Source organism: Hipposideros armiger, unplaced genomic scaffold, assembly GCF_001890085.2.
Source record: "Hipposideros armiger isolate ML-2016 unplaced genomic scaffold, ASM189008v1 scaffold_228, whole genome shotgun sequence".
Lineage (NCBI taxonomy): Eukaryota > Metazoa > Chordata > Mammalia > Chiroptera > Hipposideridae > Hipposideros > Hipposideros armiger.
In genome coordinates this window covers 1,537,360-1,563,306 of record NW_017731578.1, presented here as the reverse complement: position 1 = coordinate 1,563,306, position 25,947 = coordinate 1,537,360, and the positions used below count along the sequence as shown (strand labels likewise).

Genomic DNA, 25,947 nt, shown 5'->3' with positions numbered 1-25,947 from the left:
AGCCGGCCCAGGGGGACGGTGTCTCTCTTCGTGTTGGAGTGGGCTGGCTGGGACCCATCGCGGGCTGGGAAGGGCCCAAGGGGCTGCATGGAAAATGCAGACCCCAGGAAATATCCCCATAGGCCCAGCCAGGGGGCTCTGGGACCATCTGGAAGGAAGCCCTTTTTTCCATGAGAAGTCCCACCTGAGACCCCACTAGGTCACACAAAGCAAGTGGGGTCTCCCTGGTTGGATGGAGTGGGATTCCCTAAGGCTGGCTCCCCTTAACCTCAATCCAACCACCATCACCCACAAATCCAGGCTGAGTTCCACAGAGCACACTTGGGAAAGCACCTGTCCAGTCTCTCCCCTCTTTGCAGGGCAAACTATTGGAAAAAACTAAACATTTTCTCCATGTAGCCTGTGTAAAACGTTAAACATATAATCAGCTGGGTTGGGGCCTGCCAGGCAACTGTGCCTGAGGGCCCGGCGCCCAGGGACACCTCCTCTCTCTTCCAGCTGTGGCCTCCTGGCTGTCACCTCCTTCTCTCTCCATAATACCAGTCCATTCCTCCTTGTTGTCCATTTTAGACACTGCCTATTGACTTTCTGCTCGGAAAGACAGGCTCCCTCACACCTCCTGTTCTGCGAACATGGTCTTTATTTCTCGTCTGTCCGCTATTCCACCAGTGGGTGTGACGGGCACGTCCCGTGCTGTAGGTCTCCCTGTTCCCTTCCTCTTTTGCACGGAGGCCCAGAGATGCCCAGGGCAACAATCTGGGGTCCTGTCTCCACCTACCCCCCCGATTGCTCCCTGAATTTGGGTGATGCTTGGGTTTTATGGGGCTGACACCGCTCTGCATTGAAAAGCCATTAGGAAAAGCCTATGGCAGGGGCACTTTCAAGGCATTGGGCCGTAGGTGTGCCCCTGTTGGTCCTGAAAAGCTGAGGTCCTGTGGGGGACACCAGGAAAGGTGGCACCTGGCTCTGTGGGCAGTCCTGGCCTGGACCCAGAACCAGCTACTGCCTTGCTGTGTGTCCCAGCGCCACACTGGGACTCTCTGGGCCTCATTCTTGCATTCCCTCAGTCACATTGCAAACATTTATTGAGCAGCTGCCAGGTGCCAGTCCCCATTCCGGGGTTCAGATTCAGGGGGGGAACGTGATGGGCAAGGCCCCTCACCCACAGAGCTGTTGGTCTGGAGGGAGCTGGATAAGAGTCTCTGAGGGCCGTTCAGCGCTGTGCTGCCAACCTGAGAGACAGGATCGGGCTGGGAACACACGCTTTGGTGCCAGCTGCCAAGCGACGCAGAAGTTGCACAACCTGATCTCCGATGGGAACAGGCAGCCCCTATTCTCCCAGAGTCAGGAGCCACACGATTTGTCTCTCCTTCTTCTTTCTGCGCTCCAGGCCGGCTGCACTGGGAGGCCGGAAAACTCCTATGCATCCCTCAAAGCCCACTCCCAGACCTGTCCAGGTGCCACCTCCCACCACCTGCACTGACCTCTACCAGAGATGATGTTACTTTTCTTCCTTGCTTAGCTCTCCTTTGCAGCCTGCTAGCTCCCCCGAGGAGGATAATAGTGTTCTCTCTGGGGGTGGCTGTGAGCATTACATGAAACAATGCCTGGTTTAGTGCAGGAATAAATGGTAGCCAGCAGTGATCGCAGCTCTCAGCTCTGCTCTACTGCCTTTCCCACACCTGCCTCCCCAGGCTGGGCTGGGTGCTGGGCCTCCTGCCACCAGCTCCTCTGGGAGGTGGCCTGACATGGGTGTGGCTGCTGGAGGCTGGAAGCACCTGCGACCCATGATCGTGGCCAAAGGATGGGGGAGGACTTGGCCCAAACCCAAATCCCAGGGAGCAACGTAGCCTGGCCCACGGTCTTCTGCCTCCATGGGCGCAAAAGCAACAAGATGCTTAAAAAACGGGGTCTTTGCCGTGTCTTCTTGGCTTCTCCCCTATGTGGCCAGGACACCCCAACCGACACATGGGATGGGGGGCTGCTTCCTAAACCAATGCCTGTGACCCGATGCCCGATTCTTAAAAACTGAGGCTCACCCCTGAACGTCAGCACAGACGCCTCCGAGGGAAATGCTAATAAAATGACCACGTATCTCCCTGCCTTCTTTTTCTTTAGTTGTTCTTCTTCTAAAATTCACTTGTAGTGAACAGGTCAGGCTTGAGTGTGTTCTTGGTGAGAACATTCAAACAACACAAAGGTGATGGTGCTGCCTCACTCGCGGAAGGGTCCTGAGCAGAAGCTGGGAGGTCGGCTCTGCCCTGCGGGCACCTGGAGCCGTGCCAGCGGGGGGGCTGCAAGGAAGGCTCTGCGGCCCCTCCCCTGGCTCCCAGCTCCCGAACGCTGCGTGCTCCCCCTGGGGACCACGTGGAGGGTTGGAGCCCATCATTCTGGGCCTTCCTTGTGTCTATGTGCCCACCGACGTGTACCCTGAAACGCGCGGGTGGGTGGGATTCTGAAAACTGGGAACCGTGTTGTGTTGCTGTCTTGTGTGTCACTTGCCCTCTCTAGTTGGTAGACATGGCCGTAGCTATCCTTTACTGCTGTGCCAGGTCCCAGAGCAGGTGCGGTCCCCTCCCTGACAGAGAACACGCGGAGCACTGTGTCACTTCTCTGATGACTCCGGGCCAGCTGGGAGCGTCTGCCCTATGAGTAGCACCTATGCTGGGTGGGTCGGGTCGGCCTGCCTTTCCCAGCGTCCTCTGTTGCTGATGTTTTTCTATTTCTTGGGCCTGTTTTTTTTCCTGTAGCAAAATGCCACTTGTTGCTGTCAGTGCCCTGGACCCTAGCAGTCTCCTCCAGTCCCTGCTGCTCCGTCAAGGGTGACGGAGACAAGGATGACATAAGCTTACAAGAATTATGTGTAAAGTAAGAGGAAACGGCCGCCCCCATGTGTAAGGGTCGAGCTTTACTGCGTGGCTGTGGGATCCGTATTTTGGCCCTGAAGTCTTCTGAGTTCTAGCTGGCTGGCGGTGACACAGTCGGGCTGTCACCGGATGCTGAGCACGCTGTGATCACATGGTCTGGACTCCGCTTCCCTGCCCTCAGCCTCATTTCAAAGCCGCACAGGACACTCCGCCCCGCCTGCTCCTTCAGTCCTCTCTACCCGTCTCCCGCTACACTTCCTACACTTCGTGCTCTAGGAAAACGGACCTGCTGCAGTTTCCCACCCACAGACACTCCCATTCTCACCTCTGCTCTTGCCCGTATCAGCCGTCCCCTGGAATGCCCCCCACTGCCTCTACCCTTCACCTGGGCTTCCTGCTACTATCACCCCTTTACACTGATCTGTTTATGCTTCTGTTGTCCTCCTGCACGAGGTCCTTGGATAGCAGGGGTCATGCTACCCACTCCCATGTCCCTAGCCTCCCAATCCAGGCTTGCCTGTGGAGGACACACAGTAAATGGCCAGGTCCTACCTCTGTGTTATCTGGGGGGCTCCCCGCACACCCCGAGCTTCTGGCCAGCTGACGGGGCCCCGCAGGTCAGGCGATCTCAGACATCTGTTGCTTTTGCCTGTCTAGCATCCATCGCCCGTTCTTTAAGTCACAGCACCCTAGTTTTCCTTGGGACCCCCCAATTTCCCACACCATGGTGCATAACCCAGGCCTAGCCAATAAGAGCCCTCTCCCCACTGGCAACAGTGACAGGTCAGGGACTGGCCTGAGACGCATGTCAGGCCAGCAAGACTCTATCCTGAGACGGTTGCTGACTATTGGGGAGAGACGTTCTTCCCACTGGGGCTGCCGGGCAGAGAGGCTGCAGAGCAGCAGCTGCTGGGGGTCTTTATGCCTGCCAGGAAACGATGCCGCATGCAGAAAAGCAACGTCGGGGGCAGGGCCCCAGTGGGGCCTGCTGTGGCCCCTGGATCCACCTCTGCCTGAAGCTGCCCTGAACTTCTAAGTCCCCTCCTACCCTCACCCCAAGACTGAGCTGCTCCGTGACTTGCCCCTGACAGAATCCCGGCCCCAGCCAGGGTTTCCCCAGCAGCCCAGCAAATGCGGCTCTTCCGCGCGAGCTGACGAGAGCAGTACCTGCAGATCTGCACCTCGTAGCCCAGGTCCAGGGGGTCGTTGGGGGCCGTGCCGTTCTGGAAGTCGCTGACGTCGAAGGAGGAGAGGGTGTGGTTGACGAAGCCGTGCATGGTCCCGTCCTTGCTGTACATGTACAGGTACACCAGCCGGGGGATGAAGTCAGACGTGAAGGAGATCACGAACGCCTGGGCCGGGGACAGCGGGGTGAGCGCAGCCCAGCTGGCGGGGAGGGGACGCTCTGCCCACGAGGTGGAAACGTGGCCGAAACGTCCAGTGAGCAAATGGAGGGTTGGGGCACTCCTGTTAGCCCCTCCGGCAGCTCAAGGAGCTGGGAACAGATGGCCCCTGAGTGGGAAGGCGTGGGGATGGGTGCTGGCGTCTCTCACTGGCTGGGTGGCCTTCAGCAAACTGCCTGACTGCTCTGTGCCTCAGTTGTCTCACCTCTTAGATGGGGTGATAAGCTCCTGCCTCCGAGGGCTGTGTGTACATTACTGACCGGGCACACGGAAGGTGCTTAGAAGGGCCCGGAACATTCTAGATGTTCAATAAATGGTAGCCGCCATTGTTATTCCCACCCAAAGGTTCGTGTAACGTCTCAGTACGACTACGGAACACTTCTAAAGCGGGTACAGATGGTTCTGCCGACCTGGGGCCACACCCAGGTTGGAGGCAGAGACCTCCAGCCACCCTGGAAGGGGCCCCCAGCCCGCGGCAGTTCAGCCAGGGCTTCTACTGGCTGCGGTCCCGAGGTCACTTACGTTGATAATGACCGCAAGCTTCCCGACGCCTCTGAGAATGTTGTACCAGATTCCTGAGGGGAGAAAGCACAGTGTGAAAGGCCTTCCTGAAGCTGGTCAGTCACTCCCTCCAGCTGGTAGGGGCCACGCTGGTCCTTTTCTGGGGGTGCTGTCAGGCCCGCGGTAACGGGGAGCTGCTCCCGGGAGGACCTGGGGAAGCCAGGCTGACGGCAGAGCCCGTGGCTTGTGCCGCGCATCAGCTGTTCGTAAGCAAATCGCAGCTTCTGAAAGGGGTGCTTAAAAACGGCTGGTCCCTAAGTGGCTCTGAAAATCTCCCATGAACCTGTTCATACACAACTGGCTTAGACGATGCCTTTTTTCTCAAGACACAAAAAGATTCATTTGGGTGCAGCTCCTGCCCGAAGAACCCATGTAACAGTAACTGGAGACTGGACCCGTGAGGCTGGGTGTCCTGAAAGGGTCTCACAGCTACAGCACTAGGACGACTGTATTTAGGGACAGGCCAGAGGTAGTGCCGGGGTCAGAGGGCAAAGCCAGGGCCCCCAGCTGGGGAGGCCAGGTCATGTCCTGGGTAAAATGACTTGACAGCAGTGAGGTGCAAACCATTTCCCGTCTGCACACCCCTTTGCTTGTCGCCCACGGCACAGCGTTGCACCCAATCCCAGGTGATCACCGCATTGCACCCGGAAAAACACGCGTTCCTCCACTGGCCTCCCCAGTGGACGTGAAACCAGGCCAGGCCCAGGAAGGAAACATCTTATCTGAGGACCCAGGGCAGGCCTTGCTTGTTAGGGCCTCGATGCTGCGACTCCCGGAAAGGGGCCCAGCCTGACCCCCACCCCACCCTAACCGAGTCCTATCAGGCCAGGACCCTGTCCCAAGGGCTCTCTCCCCGCCCTGAACCAGACCTGAGATGGGGGATAACCAGCACTTCTCAGAAAGGGCAGGAGGGGACCATGGCCCGTTACTGGGTTACTGTCATCACAGAGGAATGTGGTGGGTTGGGGCTGGGGTTTCTTTACCCAGGCCAGGAAAGCAATGAGCGCACACGGCACCTCCTAGGCCCCGTTTTGGGGTACATGCTGCTGGATTGCAAAGCCAAAAGTTCAGGCCCATGTGGCCCAGAGACTGGAAACCACAGGCCTGGAGGCAGCCCCTGAGGCCAGCGTGCGAGGCACCGAGATCTCTCTCTCCCCTGCCCCAGCCAGTGACAATTCTGTGACAGCAAGCATTTGGTGCCACTGTAGACCCACTTCTGCTGGCCCTTCCTATGTCCTGTCAGCAGTGCTCGCACCCGTGTGAGCTATGACCTAATCCGAGATGGAAAATTCACCAGGGCTGTCTTTGGTCCTCCCCACAGGAGCAGGAAACCGGTGACAATCACATGGCTCAGGGGCCGTGAGAGCATTGCTTGTGCACACTGTTCACTCATTCATGCAGCCCACCTGGCCCTGTGGGGCCTGAGTTTGAGACCTCCGAGTTGGGGTGCTGGGGCACAGGTGAGCCCAGGCAAGCTGACATCTCCGGGCAGGGGGCTCCCACTGGAAGCAGCACGTGAGCTCAGCACGAGGAGACGGGTCTGTGGCCGGCCCATGACTGGCCCGATGAGCCAAGAAAGGTGATAGCGGGCAATGAGGTGGGTCAGGCGGAGCTTTGCAGAGCCAGGAGCTGAGCCTGTCTTACAGGTGCTGAGACGTCTTTCTGTCCAGACCAGTGGTCCTCTGTGCGATGCCCACACCAGAATCACGGGGTCGGGTTTATAAAATGCAAAGCCAGGACTCCAGCCCCGCCCCGGCCTGCGGGACCACCCTCTCTCGCAGTCTTGATCGTCTTCTCCCAGTTATTCGGATGCACACTCCAGGGTGAGAACCACTGCTCTGATGGTCTCCAGGAACAGGGGGACGATGCTCTCTGGAAAAATCCATGGGCTTCCAGTAGAAAATCTCTCAGGAAGGGAGGGGGAAGTGGCCGTCTTCTCCAAGGCGCCTCGGTCTCTCCAGGGACGCTGAGCCCTTTTCCCAAGAACACGACAGGGGACAGGGAGGTGTTTCGTCACCCCTGACCACACACAGTGCCCAGGAGCTGAGTGCAGGCAGAAGTTTGTCACTGAAGCTCTGCTGGAGGAGGGTAAGGGCAGGCAGTTGTTAATCTGGTGTCAAAGGTCAGGGCTGGGAAGCTGACACCAGTCCCATGCTCAGGGCTGGTGCCCCAGCGACGGGCACGCCCCCTCCCCTCAGTAGGCAGGGCGATCGGAGCTTCCTCCAGCCACCCTGCCCTGTGGGCACAGGACATGGGGGCCACTGGGGCCCTCTGTCCCCACGGCCCCACACGGATCGCAGGAGGAATACAAAAGCCTCTTCAAGGAAAGGTTACAGTGAAGGAGCCATGAACACGCCGTGAAAGCAGGGCAGATTACGCCTTCTCCCAACCAGGCAGGAGCAGGAAGTGAGCTCTGACCCAGGAGAAGTGGGATAGAACACGGAGCCGTGAGCAACAATCCTGAAGACACGCGTCCAAGCCTTGCTCGTGGCGGGCGCCACGGCCACAGTGGACCTCGGGGGCCGGAAGGCTGCCCCAGGCGCTCTCTCACCCTGGTGGGTCTGCAAGTTGTAGGATGTGGCCGTGGGGGACAGCCAGGGCTCTGCCAAGCGAAGGTGCCAAAGCAAACACACGCCGCCGTGGATTCGCCTGGGGCCTCCGGGCACCGAGAATCGGGCCTTTGTAAGGAAGAGTGACAGGGAGGCCACGCTCTTTTCTTTACTGCCCTGGGCACAGAGCCCCAGAATTCCCAAGGACTGTCCAGGGCGTGCCTGGCAGGCTGGCCCGTCCGCCCCTTCCGAGGTCTTGCTGTGCCAGGGAAACTTTTCAGGGCAAACCTTCTCCTTAGGGGGGTGCATGGGGGTGGGGGACCACTCTGGGAGGGGCCGAGGGCTTGGTGCTCTCCGGTTCCAGCTCGGCTCTGTCAGTCACTTGACCTCAGTCTTCCCATCCAGAAAGTGGGACTGAGACTCCTCAGAGGACCAGGCGGCTGAAAACCTCAGGAGACACTCAATGCCAGGCTCCGCTGTCTGGGTTCCGTCCTCTGAGCAAGTGTGGTATCCTTACTTACGGGAAGCCTGGTGCAGTGTCACCTTGGTCTCCACAGGAGACCTACAAATACAGCCTGTGGCCCACAGCCAGCGCACAGCCTGTGTTTGGATGGCCCACGAGTGAAGAATGGCTTCTTACATTTTGAAGTGTGAGGTAAAGAAAACACAAGAGACGTGGCCTTTAGGTGAGAGTGGCTGTCCTGCCTCAAGGATGTGGCCTCTGGGCCCACAGGGACTGAAACGGTGACTCTCTGGCCCTTCCCGGAAACTGTGTGCTGAGCTCTGACCCATGTGAGGGTGAAGGACCAAGGATGAGACAGAATCCGGGGCCAGGAGGGACTTCAGAGGGCCAGCTTGTTCAGGGACCTTCACGGCTGTTTCAATCACACCCAAATCTTACAGGAAGTCCAGCGGGGGAGCGGTGACTCACAGGCTTCACTGATGGCTCAAGTGCCACATCACAGGGCGATGATAGTTATACTTGTCCCTCCCTTTGGAATGCCACGGTTTCCCACCCTCTCACAGCCGGTCCCACTGCAGGTCTCACCACAGACCCCACTGCACAAGTGGGTGGGCGAACCGGATGACATCACCGACGCATGAGCACGTCTGAGCTGTGGACATGTCCATTTCATGCAGGTCAACCTAGGAGGCCGCATGTGCAGAAGGGGAGTTCATGCCATTTTGGAGAAGGATGGGAGAGCGGCGGGCACCCGGCAGAGGTTGAGGCACCCATGGAGCCTGTGGCCCAGGCAGGGCCCCTCCTGGGATGGGATGGCCCCAGGGGCATTTCCAACGAGGACCACCCGGTGCCAAGGGCTGGAGAAGCTCCTGGAAGGAGCCCCTGCCGGTTAGCAAGACCACGTCCGGGATACGGAAGGCCCACCTAGAGGTGTCCTAACACGCTGCTCTCCAACCCTAATTTTGGTAAAACGACAACTAACACTTCTAACACGCAATTCAATCTGCTTATTCCAAAAATTAGCCCAAAAGTAGTGTTCTCACCATATGTTAAATGGCAGATAAAATGACTATATTTTTTTGTAATTTTCTATCTCATTTAAGATTAAAATCCCAATAAAGACTTCTTTATTTTCACCCTGAACACTGGGTCCTGGTTTGAGTTGATTCACTTTCAGAGGAGATGGGTGTGGTCCTTGTAGGTGCGGGCCGGCTCTGGCCGGGGCGTGCGTGGGGCTCTGAGCCCTGTCCACTCCATCTCCCACCACCTCTTACCACTCCTGGATGGATGGGCACCCACTCTGCTTGAATGCCTCTGGTGACAGGGAGCTCACTACTCCACATGGACGTCTGCTCCAGTTTTGACATCTCTGTTAGAAAGTTATTCCTTATGCCGACATTACATGTGCCATCCCCCAAGGCCCAGCCCCTCCTCCACATGGATGAGGAGCCCCTAGGGACTTGAGGTTAAAAAGTCTGGCCCTGACCCCTACGGGCAATGCTCTTTCTTCATCAGTGGAAAGTGGCGCCTTCCTTCCTTCCTTCCTTCCTTCCTTCCTTCCTTCCTTCCTTCCTTCCCTCCCTCCCTCCCTCCCTCCCTCTCTCCCTTTTCTGTGAAATGATTAAATAGTACACTGTGTGGGAAGGCACTTGCTAAGCAGCTAAAATGAGCTTCCCCATTGGTCTAGCTCTGTGCCCGGGTGTGGGGGGGCACAAACAGCCCTTGTGGGGAGGGGTGTTGAGGACCACCTGAGAGAAGGCACCTTGTGGACTGCCGGGGCAGTGGGCTGGTGACAGTCAGATACCTGGGCTGACTCTTCCTATGGCCAATACGTCTCAGGAGTTAAGAGGTCAGGGTGGCTGGGAAGGGCCTCGGGGGCTCGCCTCAGCCCTGCCGGAGTCTCTGCGTCTCCATCCAGGTGAGGTGCAGCCAGGAGCCTGTGGGGACCCAGACCTGGCCCCGCTTTGCAGGCTCCGGCTCTAGCTTCTTAGAGAGCAGGAGCCGGTCCCCCAGCCCATGCTCAGAACCTACTCCCGCGGATCACTCACCGATGTCTTTGGCTCTGACGGCCACCGGCCTTCGCAGTTCGGTGACGAATTTTTTGGCGTCCAGGCGGATCTCAATGATATTATTCAGCAGCGCAAACAGCGGGGCCAGGGGGAAGGACGCGACAAACAAGGTGACAAAGCCAAACTGGATGACTGCAAAGAGAGCGGGCGTCAGCGCACGTCGTGCCCCGCCTCGCACATGGTGGGTCCCCACCACCCCACGAGCCCTGTGAGCTGAATGGCTCCGGGTCTGGCTGGGGCCCTGCCGCCCATGTGCTCCCTGCATGTGTGGGGTGACCCGGGCCAGGAAGGGGCAGGGGGAGGGCTCCAAACTTTTCTCTGAACCTCAGTGCTGGCCCTTGAACAACGGGCGCGTACTCACTTATATGTCTCGTCTTTAAAAATCCCCGACAGTGGGGAAAAGGCCCCTGTGAGCACGAAGGCCCAGCCTCGTCATCCACGTCCCAGCTGGGAAGGGCCCCAATGCTCCCATCAGCTAGATGGCCCCGGACCTGGGGGGCCTGCCACCACCACTGCGTCCCCTTCCTTTGGGCCTCGGGGGTCACTGAGCACAACCTCAGCCCCGCCGCGCGGCCCTCCCTCTCGCTCCTCATCCTCATCCTCAGCCGGCCAGCCCTGGGGCTTCTCTGCCTGGACCACCGCAGCCAGCATGGCCGGCCAGCCAGTCGGCTCCCGGGAAGGTCAGAAAAATGCTGCTGAGCAGAACCACAGGCGGCAGCTGGTGCAGGAACTGCACAGCAGGACCTGGCCAAGGCGCCCGTGCCAGGTGGTAAACAAGGAAGAGACAGAATGTCACCCCGTGCCCGGCCAGCTCAGTGTGGCCATTGTTAGCATGGTGGGCAGGGGGCTCCCCATGGCCTCTGGGGCCTGGAGTGCTTCTGTGGACGCTGGTCTCGTTGGAAGGCTCTGGGGGTGCTGGGGGCCCTCGGATAAGCTTGGCGTGCAGGCTCTGCATGTGGGCTGGGGGCTGCTGCAGCCAAGGCTGTGGGGTCCCCTCCCCCCTTACGATGAGGGCCCAGGAGGGAGGCTGGAACCTCCATGGGGCGGGGGTGGGACATTCCTGGCTGGGCCTGTTCTTTCCGCACCTGAGGCCGGTGGGTGCGGCGGGGTGAAAGCCAGTGGGCTCAGAGTGCACCCTGGGTGGTGGGGTGCGGTGTGGGGCACAGGTGGGCCGCTCCTGGGTGGGCAGGAGGGGCCTGTCCTGGGATCTATTCCATCTGACCCGAAAGGAACACAGGACGTGACCTCTGGCCATCACAGAAATGGGAGTCTGGGCAATGACCTCTGGTCTCTTAGCCCATCGCGGGGCGCCGCTCTTCATGTCCACCCTCCCACGGCTGGCGGGCAGGAGAGGCCCTCCTCCCAGAGCCCACCTGCCTCTGGTTCAGCTTGGATTTTACTCCAGGAGAAAACGGAGAATGTCATCCAAACACAACACCGTTTCCTTTTTTGAGTCTCAGATTCTTTCCCGTCTGAGTCAAAGGCAGGTGCTCCTTGCACAATCACCCCGGAAGCTGGGAGTGACTTCTGTGGACTGGCTGGGCCAACGGGAGGGCAGGGAAGGCTCGCGGTGCCATTAAACAGACACCTCCCAACCCAACGTCGCCCTGCCCCTCACCCCTGCATCAGGGCAGAGCAGCGCGTGGCTGCGTTTGCCCAGGGAACTGTTAAAAAATGCAGAGTCCCAGGTCTCACCCTGCATAAATCAGGGATGAGCCAGGGAACCGGCATTTTAAATACGCTCTCCATGGTGGCCAGGGCGCGCTACACTCTGGGACCCCCCTGCATGAGTCCTCCTGGTCTCCCTCGCTCATCCGGTCATTCAACAAGCACTCTGAGCCCCACTGTGTGCCTGGGCCTGTTCTAGGTGCAGGGGAGACGGCCGTGAAGGGAGAGATAAAAATGTCCTGCTTTCATGGACTTTGGCTTCTACTGGGACAGACAGCAGGAAAAGGACTGAGGCGGGCCAGATGAGGGGGTGATGGACGGGAGGGCGACGGGCAGCAGGAAGCGGGAGAGCAGAGCTTCGCACTGTGCCTGGGAGGAGCGGCCCCTTTCCAACACTGTGGTCAGGAAGACTCCTGTGCTAGGGACATTGAGCAGGACCCTGGAGAAGGGAGCGGGGACGCACGCAGGTGTTAGGGGGTGAGCGTTCCGGGCAGAGCACAGCTAGTGCGAGCGCCAGCAGCAAGCCTGTGTCCGGGTGACAGAGGGGAGGCCAGTGTGGCCAGAGCAGAGGGAGGCGGGTGGGGAGGGGAAGATGGGGTCAGGGCGCTCCAGGTGGCTGTCATGCTGGCCACACCTGGTCTTGTCCCATCTCTCCCCGACCTGAGCGTTACGTGCCACCTCTGGGCATCCTCCCATCCAGTGACATGACTGCAGGTGACAAGGCTCCGTCCCTAGGTGTGCGGTGTGGGCCTGCTGTGTGTCAGGGGCCCAGCGAGCCGAGGGCGGCCGGTGGTCATGTGTGTCCCGCCCCCCACGGCCCTGCGCTCACTCATCTCCATGTACTCGGGTGTGAGGCCCGCAAACGGCTCCAGCGTGAAGTCGGCCTCGTACCGCTGCTTCCTCTTCACATGCTCGTCGTGGTCGGAGAGGCTCTGGCGCTTCAGTTTCAGGTAGCGGATGAACTTCTTCATTTTCCTGAAAGACACACAGCAGCGTCACCTGTCAGGCTGCTGGGAGGGTGGGTTCCGGGGGCCCAGGGCCTGCACCGCAACTTGCGTTTCTACTCCTTGGAGCCCTCCGCTTCACGCCGAGCCCGTGTTTGCCGGGACTTCTGTCCATAATTCCCTTTGTCCTTTCCCCTGAGACAGGGGTCAGGTGTCCTAGCTTTGTTTGTGATATAAAGAAACGAGTGCACAGAGGGCGATGGGCCACCACAAAACATGGGGAGACCCTGAAGGTGTCGGGGGTCTGCCTGTGCCCAAGTGGACACGGTGGGGAGCGGGGCGAGGAAGTGGATCACGGAAAGCTGCAGAAATGTCCCCGACCGCACCTCTGCAGCCTTGGGGATGGAACGGGACACGATTCCCGAAGGGCCCCAGGTAAGGAGGCACAGCCTCCACCTGCCAACTGCGTGAGCGGGCGCACGAGCATGCGCCTTTTGGTTCCTCGCATCCTCAGCCTGTCTGGGGGCAGAGTCACTGGCCTCCTCGCGCTCCCCGTCCACCGTGGGGTAGCTCCTGACCCGTCCTCGACACCTCCCTGTGTCTGACGCCCTGGTCGTGGCCCAGGCTCCACATCACCTGTCACTCCAGTAACCCCCGAGGGCCGGGCCCCCCTGCGCATGCGCCCGGAGGTACTCACGGGATGCCAATCTCGAACAGGTTGTTCTGGATGAGCTGCTTGCCCAGCATGATGATACTGAGCTGGATGCACAGCTCCATCAGGCAGCCCCCGGGAGCACACTGCGGGCAGAGAGCAGGCACGTGAGCCCCGCCCCGCCGGGCTGACGGACAGCTCCATCAGGCAGCCCCCGGGAGCACACTGCGGGCAGAGAGCGGGCACGTGAGCCCCGCCCCGCCGGGCTGATGGACAGCTCCATCAGGAAGCCTGGGGGGAGGGGTGCACTGGGGTACAGAGCGGGGATGGGCACAGGCAGAAAGGACCACAGCCCCAAGGGAGGGAAGCCCAGTCCTCGTGGGGTAGGTTGGACTGCATTCTTCACAAAGAGGTCCGCATCCCAACCCCAGAACCTCAGACTGTTGTCTCATTTGGAAATAGGGTCTCTGCAGATGTGACCAAGTTAAGATGAGGTCACACTGGAGGAGAGTGGGCTGTGACCCAGTGACGGGTGTCCTTAGAAGAAGAGAAACATAGACACACAGAGGAGGGGCCGTGTGAAGACAGAGGCAGAGATTGGAGTGATGTGTCCACGTGCAGGGGAGTGCCCAGGATTGCCAGCGGCCACCAGAAGCTGGGGGAAAGGCCTGGAGGAGCCCTTCCTGGAAACTTCTAAGGAAGCACAGCCCTGCTGACACCTTGGTTGGGACGCCTGGCCTCCAGACCGTGAGAGAATGAACTTCTGTTGTTCTGAGTCACCCGGCTGTGGTATTTTCTTTCAGCCGCCCCAGGAAGCTAACGCACCTGGCCTGCAGGCTGCCGGGCTGGAGCCAGGCTGGAGAGGGGGGCACACTGCCAGGGAGGGGGCAGCGGTGGGTTGGATCTCGTGTTCCTGCTCCCCAGGGTCAGTGTCCGGTGCTTGTCACCGGCTGCCTGTTCACAGGCCCTGCAAGCCCACAGCCGTCTGGGCCCGTGTGGCGGGGAAGCCACAGGGCAGGCAGCCGGCCACCCCTCTGAGGCCTAATGCCCGTCCTCAGCGGGCTGTGCTGCCTTAGGCTGGGAGCCCGGCAGGTACATGATGGGTTAGAAGCTTAACTTGTCTGTGAAGAGAACTCAAGGGATGCTGGGTGACCGCCCTGGGCACAGCTGACTCCTCTATGAGTCCCTAGCAACACTTTATCCTGTTACCAAAACATGTATCTGGGAGAGCCGTCATTTCATTAAAAAAAAAAGATGATGTCCTTTGCTTTATTCTGTCTTACAAAGGCACGTCCCCAACGTCTCCACACATTAGAGTTTGACGGGGTGCCATCTATGTGAGGGGCGTGTCATAACGGGAGCGTCTTGTCTGGGCTCTTTGCAAACACGCGTTACTGTGAATGATGCCCACGTCCTGGGATGTTGAGAGGCCAGCACGCAGGTGGTCAGACCTGTAGGCTGTGCCCAAGGCAGCCAGGTCCCCTGCCCGACGCCCACCCTGGTCCTCTCTGCCCTGCTTTGCAGGGTCTTTATCAGGAAGATCCAGCCCCTTATTTTCCGGTAAGATGAATTATTCTGGGAGTTGGAAATGCCAGCTGGTTTCCCTGAGGCCGGAACCACTGACTAGCCCTGAAGCCCCGGCGTGGTCTGAGGGCCAGGACTCAGCTGGTGACTAAACAGGCCTGCGCTGGCCTAAGCGCTGGGCAGACGCCAAAGGTCCCCAGCACTGTGTGTGGAGAGAGAAGAGGGCATTTCAATAGTAAAGTAAAAAAAAAAAAAAAAAAGTAGCTGAGTTCCCTTTTTCCCTCATTAATTCATCTGAACCAAAGAGAAAAACATTCAAAGCCTTACAAGAAAAGAAAAACAAAATTGGTGTAACGTCTTCATTCCACGGACTCTGAAGAGACTTAAGGGTAATCCTGTTTGGACACACTAAGCTCAAAGCCCACCACAGTGCCGGAGGAGAGAAGGGGGTTCCCAGGAAAAGGAGGAAAGCTGTCGCCTGACACGGAATCGTCTGCTGTGGGACAAAGCAGGGAGAGTGGGGCCCGGGGCTGCAGCAAACACCTCATGCTGTTACCTCCTCCATGCGGAATGAGCGGAAAATGTACACATAGTCGCCCGGGCGTCCGACGAACCTGCAATGGTTTGGGGGGCGTTAGGGAGCAGAGACCGGCCCAGGGAGGCCCCGGGTGGGGCCGGAGCTGAGCTGTGATTCCCAGATTCGGTGTCTCTAGTGTGTTTATGGGCTTCCTCCCTGCCTGCTCCATCGGCTAAAGAACGACCGCAGGGTTTCCTGTTGGTAGAGTGTTCATGCGATTCCCAAATCCACATGGGGGCAACTTCACCAGGAAACCAAGGGGCTGAGGGGCAGATGGAGGCAGCCAGCCCAGGAGGGGACTAAGGCCAAGCTGTGTGAACACGGACCGTGCCACCCGCTGCCACCATCACCGCAGGGCCCAGGAACCCCCGGGACCGTGAACACTGGGGTGATGGTGGTCCCTGAGGCCATCTCGCAGCCTCCTGTGGGATGTGCGGGGCAGGGAGCCCTCTGAGGGCCTGCTGTATTGTCACAGATACTCTCAGGGGGCCTGGACCCCTTGGCTGGACCCTGGGTCCCTGGGGTGGGAGGGCAGGCATGGGACTTATAAATCATGTGATGCTGAGGAAAGCGTCTTCGGCGGGGTTCTGGGGTCAGACGTGTCAGCCCCAGCAGGAAGGGTCGCGGGAGTCTTGGTGGATGGGCCACAGGCCCCTCTAAGCCCATGACGGCTCCAGAGGGTCCAGGCATGGGGTTCACCTGACCACCAGCCTGGAACACCAAGCTGACCTTCTGTGGCACTCGCCCATTTGAGTCCTGTCAACCCGCTGTGCGTGCACCTGGAGCTCGCTGTCTGGGGTCCTTGCTATCTGGGGTCCTGCTGCCCACGATCCCTGCTTCCCGAGATCCCTGCAGCCCGGGGTCCCTGCTGGCTGGGGTCTCTGCTGCCTGGGGTTCCTACTGCCCTGTGTCCCCGCTGCCCAGAGCCCCCGCTGCCTCGCACCCAGCAGGTGCCACACTGACTGCTCTGCCCTGGGCCCAGGTGCCTCCCACCTGCAGGTGACAGGAGGGGAGCCTTCCACTGGACTGGGAGGAGCACGTGGGGGTAAGAAAGGCAGCGAGTGTCAGTAGCTGAAGAAGTCCCTACCGGCCTTTGAAGAAAGCCACGTAAAAGATGGGGGTGTAGGAATTGACGAACTTGAGCAGGAAAGCCTTGAAGATCAGTCTCTCCTCGAAGCTCTTCTCGGTCTTTGGGACCTCTGGAAGGAGCGAGACGCACGTTGCTGAGCCTCCAGGCTGACCACTCCGCTCGGCTCTCATGGGAAAGGGGCTCAGAGGAGGCAAGTGGCCAGGCGACGCAGGCTCGGCCCGGGGCCACGGCGGCCCTGGGATTCGGGCACTCACCAATCTTGGTGAGCCACCTGGCGATGCAGCCGTACACCTCATCCAGAAGGATGATGACCACCAGGTTGATAATGACCGCGGTGGCCGTGACCGTGACCCGGATGTTGGACCTCACAGAGGGGGAGGAGTTCATGGCTAAGGCGGCAGCCGTGGAGATTCTGTAGATGATGACGCCAAGGACGATGGCGAAGGTCACCGCGACCTGCAGAGGGAGGGGGGCACACCTTAGCTGGGCCACCCGGGGTCTCATCGGGCACCCCCCTAGCCCAGCTCGCCCCTCACCCCGTAGCTGTTCAGCTTTAAAACAGAGAGGGACATTTCTTGCCACCCACCATATGCCAGGGGCTTTATGGTATCAACGTCACAGACAGATGACAAAGGACTGGTTTCTGTTTTATAGAGAGGAGACTGAAGTTCAGAGAGGTCAGGGAACAGACCAGGTCGCCCAGCGCACGGGCTGGGATTTACGAGCCCTGGCTTGTGGGACAGCAGGCTGACCACTGGGTGGGAGCTTCTCCCCACAACTTGGTGACTTTGGGCAGAAGCAGTGACGTGCTGGGGTGGAGTGCTGTTTAATGGAGACGGGTGGGGTGTGGGGCAGCCCGAACCCGGCGGGCAGTGCTGCAGGCCTGGCTGGGACACTCCGATTGGGACCCTTCTCCCAGCCTCCCGGAGCCACCAACACCCTTCTGGCTCGTCCTGGAGAGCGAGTCCCTCATCCTGCCAAACCCACTGCTGGACTGGAACATTCCATAGCACTCGGGCTGGCGGTTGCCTGAGAGACGGGTGGGAGCTGGCTGTGTTGACAAGTTTGTTCCATGTGCAGCTGTCTGCCTGGCTTCCTTTTCCTTTTCCTCAAAGCCCCTAACTCAACCAGGAAGCCCCTGCCTCACCCTGTCCTGCCTGAGGGGTGAGGGCGCCGGTCAATCACAACCCTGAGGACACACTGAGGACGGAGGCAGCGGCTCCAGGCCGTCCACCGGCTGACCCATGTGTCCCATTAAAGGTGCGGAGGGCAGGTCCGGCTCCTGCTAGGACAGTCCCTACGGGCAGCTCCCAGGAGAGTCCTGGAGAGGCATGGGGGCTGTGCTGCGTCTTTGCAGCTTGAAAGGCTGCAGTTGGCTCATCCCAGAGGGAGACCGCGGCCATAAGAAGACTCCTAGGAGAGCTCTTATTCTGAACTTTGGGCCAGTGACTCCCCTTCTGCACACATCTGCCGGTGACTAAAGGGTGACCACACCCTGCCCAAGAAAAATGTCCAGGGCCACGCCACACCCCGATGAAGGGGCAGCCCCACTGTGAGGTGTGGGTGCCACTCCCAGCCAGCTCTGGGAATGAGGGCTTTCCTCGGAAAATCCCTGACCCCTGTCAAGAGGGCCCTCCAGGGAGAAGGCACCGCCCGGGCCTTGGAGACAGCCCTGGTGCCCACGTGGGGGGTGCAAATGGGGTGGCTGGGCCTGCAGGGTGACTCAGCAAGGTGCCCCCCCTTTCCCAGCCAAAGGGCTGGCACCTCCCCATGATATGCAAGCCCTACAAGCAGCGTCCCTTTCTGGGTGTGATCCCCCTCTGCAAGGACAGGGCCACCAGGGCTGGGGCGTTCACTCTGGGCTCTAGGACCCGGAGCATCGGGGCACACCGTAGGTGCTCAGCCACAATTTGTTCACTGCATGGAATTCTTGAGCGCGGGACAAAACTGCCTGATTCATCTGTGATGGGGTCACCCGTCCATCGACGGCCAGCACTTTCCCTCCCGACGACCCCGCCTTGGCTGGGAGCTGCGGGGTGTCCATTCCCCAGGCTCCCTGCCGCTAGGGGTGGCCACGTGAAACAGGCTGACCAGATGAGAAGCAGAGGTTGTGGGCAGGTCTTCTGGAAAGGACCTTCAAAGAGGTGCTGCCGGCACCGGCATCACCTCCTCCCCTTGGCCCTTCCCCTTCCTCCTGCCTGGAAGGCGGAGCTGATGTTGGACGAGCAGCCATATTGTGGCCGAGAAGTAACACAGAGGCAGGACGGGTGAGGGGCAGAGAAGCCCCCCGGCATCGTGGAGCTGCCGGCCAGCCCAACGCTGCCCACCTCCCCGCTTCTCATCACACAAGGAACTTAAAGCTCCACGGGAGACCACCCAAGGAAGGGACGTCTAACCCCAGGGCTTGTCCCAGCTCCCTGCTGTGGTGCAGGAGAAGGGCCCGGCCAGCCTCTCCACCTCCCGCCCGTCCCACACCCCCCTCCCCGCACTGGTCCTTCTGCAAGGACACTGCTGCTTCTCTGCCAGGAGGGGCTGGACCTTGGTGCCTGAGTCTCGTGTTTTCTGCACCAGCTCCCCTGCTGGGTGAGCCCCGGGGAGGCTCTAGGCAGGGACCACGTCATCTTCAGGTTATCCTCCAGCACCAAGCCCGGCGCCTGGCCAGAGGGACACGTCACTCATGTGCGTTTGTGGCGTGTTCTCCAGGGCCCTCAAAACGAGGCTGGGCCCACTGCACCCTAGCGTTGCCCAGATGGCACAAGAGTCCTCCCAACCACCCTGAGTGGCTCCACCGTCATGGGGTCCCCACCACAGGTTCCTTTACATGAGCTGAGGTCCCTGTTACTGTGAGAGTGTGAGGGGAAACTGAGTCCTCACTCTGCTTCTAATTCCTCCGCTAAGGGGGCCCTGGCCCCCCTCCAACCTGGAGTACCAAGACAGGTCCTTGGCTCTGTTCTCCAAGTTCATACAGAACAGTGGGCTCTCGGGGCAGACGGCCCGGCTGGCATCTGGCCCTACCGCCTGCTGGCTGGTGGCCGGGGAGGGGGGCCAGACCTTCGGGCCTCAGTTTCCTCATCAGCAGGAGGGGACGGTCTTGGGACAGGTAGGTTGTGCGACTGAGATGCCCAGGTTGGCTGGGCTCACGCTGAGCCCTCGGTCCATAGTAGCCCACCCGGGGCCTCTGGGGACCAGGCCACAGGGAGGGGGGTGGGCACTGTACAAGACTCTAACTTAAAGCTCCAGGGCTGGACACGGGGATGGTCATTTGTACAGTGACCACAGGTGACCCTGACCTCTTGGGGAAGGACAAAGGCACAGCTAGTCAGGGCCAAGGCCTTCCGGGCAGGAGGCTCACTTGGGATTAACATCCCCTAAATGCTGAGGCAGTGGCTGACTCATCCCAATAAGCAATGCTGACCAGCCCGGGGTCACAGACCCCTGGGCACTCCAGTGGCGCCATCTGACTTTTGTCTTGTCTATACAAATGCAGTGGTTTTCTTTAAAAAACTCCTCAGTTTTGTCTTAAACAGTATCTGTGAAATTCTGGGTTTGAATGACTAGTTCCTTCAATTTGTCACTCTCAGAATGAAAGCTATGTTATCAGGGCTCCCCTGAACGCATCTCACAGACCCGGGCTCATGAAGCCCCCCTGGGGATCGCTGAGGAACCCTGGCCCCTTCCCATTTTAGGGGCAGTGGTGGAATCTCCCCCCCTCAACATGAATGCACCCGCCATGGGGACAGCTGACGCCGGTCCAGGAGGGCACCGCATCGCTCCCTGTGGGTTCCTGGCTGTCCTCCCACCTCAGCCTTCCGGAACTTACCATGAACACAATGGAGACCAAATTGGTCAAGTAGGCTGGGAACCGGTCTCTCCAGGTCAGCTTCACCTTGTCCGTCTACAACATGAAACAATGCTGGGTTAGCTGTGGGAACCATCACGGTGGGGAGAAGAGTGTGTGTGCCGTGTGTGTGCATGGTGTATGCATGTGAACCTGGACAACAGAAATACTCGGAAACACCTTAAAAAAACCTGCAGGTGATGAGCGAATGTCAACATCTAGCATTCAAAGAATCATCTAGGGTCTCGTTACCTAGGAAATGATGTCACATAAGGATAGAGATAACAGTCATTTAAACATGTGATTCCTCCATGTATGGGGCATAAGAGTGCCAAACGCTTTTCTAAATGAGACTATTAAACCCACGTCGGGAAGAAGCCTGTATATAGAATCCATTGCTTTGGCTGAAAGTCTTACTTCCAAGACTAGACATTCTAAGGTGGTTTTGTCCTTCGCCACCCAGACCATAATAGTTATTTTTCCTTTGCAGGGCAAGTTTAAACAAGCAGCTAGCACGACAAGTTCAAACGCTGTTTACCGCATAGCAACGGTGGACCTTGGTGACACACGGCCTGAAGGCTGTCTTGGTCCCAAGGAACCTTAAGTAGAAGCTTGTCACTAACCTAGGATGTTTCAAGCATCAGGGTGAATTTTTAAATGGGACAAGGCATGGATTGGGTCAACGAATGCTGCTGACAACATGACACTGGAGGCCACTTGTTCCGGGTGCGGGTGGCATGCATGTTAACAAGAATACTAAGAACTGCTGGCAGGCAGTGGTGACAAGCACATTTCACAAGCTCCAAATAAAGCAGAGACCTCCCCCCACCCCCAACCCACGAACCCACCATAGCCATGCAGTGACATCTCAACACACGTCACAGCTCGTTGGGTGTGGCAAGAAGGCAAAGAAACATGGAGGTGATGTTAAAAAAAAAAAAACCAAACAAAAAACACAACAGTTTGTTGAGCAAAAAAAAAAAATAATGGACTTCGGTCATCTGCAAACAGTCAAGATTCGCATTGCCCCCGAAATAGAAAAGTACCAATTTCACCCCCGCCATGGCTGTCTTAACCCTCTGCTTCCATTTGTTTGTTGACTCCTCTGGAATATTCCGGTGCTTCTGAGGGCGGGGGAGGGAACAAGAGAGCACCGTGGGGTGAGGCGTGAGGAGGTGCCGGCAGACCGTGGGGCCCAGGCCACCGCTGACCCCTTGCGTGCTTGCTGCCAAGGCCGATCCAGGCTCTGGGCGTTTGACACCAGCGAGCGATGGCAGAGACCCATGTGCTAACAGAAAGGCTGCCACACAGGTAATGGAAGCGGCAGACAAGGTTCTGAGGCCGAGACTGCGGCGCAGGAGCCCGGCTCACCAGCCAGCCGCCACTGTCATTTAGATGGTCCGTTTACGCAGACCTGGAGTCCAGGCCAACATAAAGGAAGCCACACCCAGGATCGTAAGTTAACATACCAATTAAGGGGTGGATTTTTTTTTTAAATGAATTTGGTGCCATAGCTGGGGGAAAAATGAAAACTATAAAGTAGCCGCTGGGAGCCAATGAAATGGAGGAGAAAATAAAGGGTTGGCCCGCCATACAGGGCCTGAGTCTGCATCACAACTTGCAAAACCGACCCCCGTACCTTGTTGCTCTCATGTGATAAAGACCTTGGGTCAAAGCCAGGAGACGGAGTGCCTGCAAGTCTGAGAGGCACTGCTGGCACAGCTACCCAGACTCACTGCTGGGGCATGGTGAGCTCCCTTGACTTAAATGGACGTGACGTGTGCAACAAAGCCCTTTTAGTCCCTTAGGAAGGAATGAAGGACCCATCCACGCTCAGGCTAAGAGGTGCCACCGTACAGCCACGCGTCGACTGTCCTGGGGCCGTCGTCATGACACAGGCTTGGGGCGGAGGCTGTGGCACTGAGCATGGGTCTTAGTGGCCCACAGGGGAGGCCTACGGGGCTTCAGAGCCATTGGCATCCAGGCCTGTCCCTTTAGGAGGGGAAACAAGGCACAGAGCAGGTAACGGAGCCGTTCGAGGCCACGGGTGACTGCTCAGAACGCACCTTGCACTGGGACGGGCGGACCGTCTGGACCGTCCGGTTTGTTAAATTGAGAAAAGACACCCTCCTGAGGGGGGGTGGGGAACCGCTCATGCTTTGGTGGTTATTTTCTTTGCATCCTTGAGTCCTGCTCAGACTCTAAGAAGGTGTTTGGGGAAGTGCAACCCCTTGCTGGCTGCAGCAGGACGAAGCTGCATTTTTGCTGTGTTATGGGAACTGGGACCCGAGAGGGGGCTTTTGGTGCGCCCACTTCACCCCCTAGATGCGATGTTGGCAATTGCGACCCCCGCCACTTTGAGCCAGCAAACTTCATCCACATGACACATGGCAAGGAACGATAAACCCGGGCGTTTGTCCTGATCGGCCCAGAGGCTGAGTGTGCCAAGGGGACAGCAAACCCTGGAGCCCAGACAAGCAGCCTCCCACTGTCCCCCCTCCCTTCAAGAACTGATGCAAACGTCCCCAGCCGCAGTTAGGCGCCGACAAGGGCCCGGGGGCTCTGTGCTTGTCCCAGGTCATGTGTAAAAAGCTATTAAAAAACAGCCAAGCACCTCTGGAGGTTTGTGAGAACTCAGGCTGCCTATGTAAGACCACCAATTCGAATGAGAGGTTTGAGGAGAAAGAAAGGCATTGATTATAAAAAGATGATGGCCTCGAGACCATCACAAAAATAACACTTCTCTCTCTCCCTCTTATTGTCTGTGGGTGAAACAAGGAATTGGCTGTTTGCTCAGGGACCCCGGTTGGGCAAACCCTTCCCTTTCATCCTTCAGCACAGAACACAGAGGCGCAGACACAATGGATGTCAAGAGTACTGTGAAAGAGCTGCAAAGCTACCTGGTTCTTGATGTTGAAATGTTGGCTGAAGTGTGAGATCACCCTCAGGATACGTCAAGAAGGTAGATCTATAGCAGGCGGGACAAACTACAGCCTATGGCCAAATCTGGCCCCTTGCTTATTTTTATAAATTAAGTTTTATTGTAACACCAGCCAGGCCTTTTTTTTTTTTTTTTAACCTGTTGTCTATGGCTGCTTTCAAGCTACCATGGCAGAATCGAGTAGTTGTGACAGGCCTGCAGAGTCTAAATATTTATTATCTGGCCCTTGTCTGGGGGCTGGCCCCTGGTCTACACTGCTGGACATACAGGGTTTGCTGACCCACGGTCTACACTGCTGATGAATACACAATGTCTTACTGCTGGGAAAGCCACCAGCAGTGGCCACCATACCTCTTTGTTCTTGGATTCTTTCTTAAGTGACTTCTCCAAGACTCTGGCTTCATATTCAGCTCTGGGATGGTCCTGTGAAGGGAACCGAGCGGGCACGGAGACCTGTTAGCTGTGAGTTTGAGACCCTCACCATGGCAAGTTCAGTCCATTCATTCGTCCTGGGCACCCTTTGAGGCCAGTTCCTAGCTGGCTGTTTATACCATTTCCAATTTAGGGCTCCCTATACACGGTCCGTCTAGGATTCTCCCCCTTGTTGGGAACCCCCACCCACTGGGCGGGTCACAGAACCTGGCTGTGCCCTGCGGCCGGCTTTCTCACTGTGAACACCCAGCCATGAACTGGCCCCAAAAACGTTCTATCAGGAGCTGTGGGGGGCAGAAGAGATGGCAGTAAGTGTCAGCAAGCGCGGGCACACCAGAGGCGCCAGGCCTCGGGGGAGCCCAGAGCAGGTCAGCGAAGGGCACTGGAACAGAAGAAGGGGGTTAAAGAGAGGCTTGGGGGCGGGGAAGGAAGCGGAGACCCCCACCCGCGGTGGCAGAGCTGCAGGGAGCTGCAAGGTGGAAACAGGCGGATCGGGTGCACAAGAAGGTCCCTCTCCCAGGGAGAGGCGACGGCAAGAGAGAGGAGTGACAAAAAATTCCAAACCTTGACAGCCTCCTTCAGGGAACCAGAAACGTGAAAACAAAACAAAAAGATTTCATTACTTGTGTTGTTTTTGTTTTTAAAGAAACAGGACACATCCCCTCAAGGTCATTTTCTCAAGAACCAGGATGAAGGTAAAAGGTCGAGCGGACAGAAAAACTCAGGGAATCCGAGATCCGCTGGCGGCCACGGCTGCTTTAGGACGACTGGGGGTGCGGGTGCTTTTGCAGTTCTCGTGTCTTTGGAAATTCCCAAGGGAGTGCTGGACTGAACTGTCCCAGACTCAGCTAAGGGGCACACGGGTGCAGTGGCCCCCAGATACAGGCTCCTCCTGCTCCCAGTGCCAGCACCTGGGCTTCGCCTCACATGATGAACTCCCCAAAAGAGGCCCTGGCCAGCCATGGCGGGGAGGCTCACCTTAGGGAACTCATTCCGGCCCCCTGGGCCCATGCAAGATGGCTCCGATCACCACCCCAAAATCGAGCGCTGGGCCTCAGAGTGAAGAGATCATGAGATGGATCCCCAAGGGGTTCAACAAATGAAACTGGCCCTCCGCCCCCCAACTTCCCCCACTCCAGGGACACCATGAAAAGGACATTCTAAGACTCCTTCTAGAATAAGACAGCGTCTGCTCTTTGTTGTATTACAATCTTCCTAACTGAAACAGTAACAAGGAAGGAACATGCCCAGGTAGCCGTCCTTCCCCTAAAGAGCCACACGTTGGTGGACAGGCTGCATCTGTCCCGGTGCCACCATGTACGAAACGGGACAATGAGACCCGCTGTGGAGGGTTGAGCCCAGAGGCGGCTGGCCGGGTGACAGGGCACAGGGCACATCCTGGTGCTGGGCCCTCCCTGCTCTAAGCGTTTTCTATCGACTAACCCACTGAGACGCCCTCAAGCCCTATCGAGTGAGGGCTATTCTGCAATCTCCATAAGCAATGAGGACACGGAGGCACCGAGATGTTAAGCAACTGGTCCCGGTCACACCGTACGGGCAGTGCCGAGTCAGGGTGGAAGCCAGGCGGCCTGGCTGCGGAGGGCGAGTCATCCCCACGAGGCTGCCGTGCCTCTCCCAGCAGCCCCTGGTCTCTTGTCCACCGACAGTCCTGTCCGCAGAGCCCGCACACCGGCTTCTCTAACTGAACTGCACATTTGGCTCAAGAGTGACCGACAGACTGAGCCTCAGGAGGGAGCATGTTGAGTGGGGAAGGTTACAATCCAGACACTAGGAACGTTCAGAAAGGATGGATGGCGTTTCCACATTGCGGTGCCAATGCTGGGGAGCTTTCCCTTTTAAAAAAACGAGCGCGGCGTTTTGTGAAATTCAGTCGCGGTCAGCGTGGCCACACCTTACAGCTCTGCTCTGCTGGCGGCCGGTTGTGGGCCCCGGTTTTCCTTTTCATCCCTGCTCCTCCCATGGGGAATTCCGGCTGGAGCTGCCCAGCTGGGGTCGGGCAGCGGCAAGGCTTCCCCTGAGGAACCCCGGGGAGAGGGTTCCCCGCCACTCCGGGTGCCCATTCCATCCTGAACGCCCCTCTCTAGGGGACACGAAGCCGCCCGGCCAGCATCTGGTTTCCTTCTTAGGAAAGACTGTGCACCCCCTTCTCAGCCACGCCCGACGGCTGGCTCTGAGGAGTGCGGCCTTGGCACCCGGGGCAAAGGCGCATGGCTGCCTCTGCGGACTGCGATCCCCTCCCAGACCCGCCCGGCCTCCCCCAGCCGCGATGAGGTCAGCGTGGCGAGCCTTGGTGAGTGTCCCTGGCCATGCCGGTGGGTGGTGCGTCTATGTGAGCCCCAAGATCAGAA

General features: G+C 58.4%; 1 protein-coding gene across 1 annotated transcript in view; it reads right to left on the bottom strand.

Moving 5' to 3' along the window:
- Positions 1–25,947, bottom strand: part of ANO1 (anoctamin 1) — a 72,413-nt gene that overhangs the window by 3,275 nt on the left and 43,191 nt on the right. Inside the window, exons 14-25 of the mRNA XM_019654661.1 lie at positions 24,143–24,154; positions 23,498–23,569; positions 21,252–21,329; positions 20,188–20,262; positions 16,622–16,823; positions 16,365–16,476; positions 15,257–15,314; positions 13,222–13,322; positions 12,410–12,555; positions 9,892–10,044; positions 4,793–4,845; positions 4,035–4,219 (exon numbers count right to left, since the gene is read on the bottom strand). Coding sequence (XP_019510206.1) covers positions 4,035–4,219; positions 4,793–4,845; positions 9,892–10,044; positions 12,410–12,555; positions 13,222–13,322; positions 15,257–15,314; positions 16,365–16,476; positions 16,622–16,823; positions 20,188–20,262; positions 21,252–21,329; positions 23,498–23,569; positions 24,143–24,154 — 1,247 coding nt within the window. The remainder of the gene's footprint in view (positions 1–4,034; positions 4,220–4,792; positions 4,846–9,891; positions 10,045–12,409; positions 12,556–13,221; positions 13,323–15,256; positions 15,315–16,364; positions 16,477–16,621; positions 16,824–20,187; positions 20,263–21,251; positions 21,330–23,497; positions 23,570–24,142; positions 24,155–25,947) is intronic.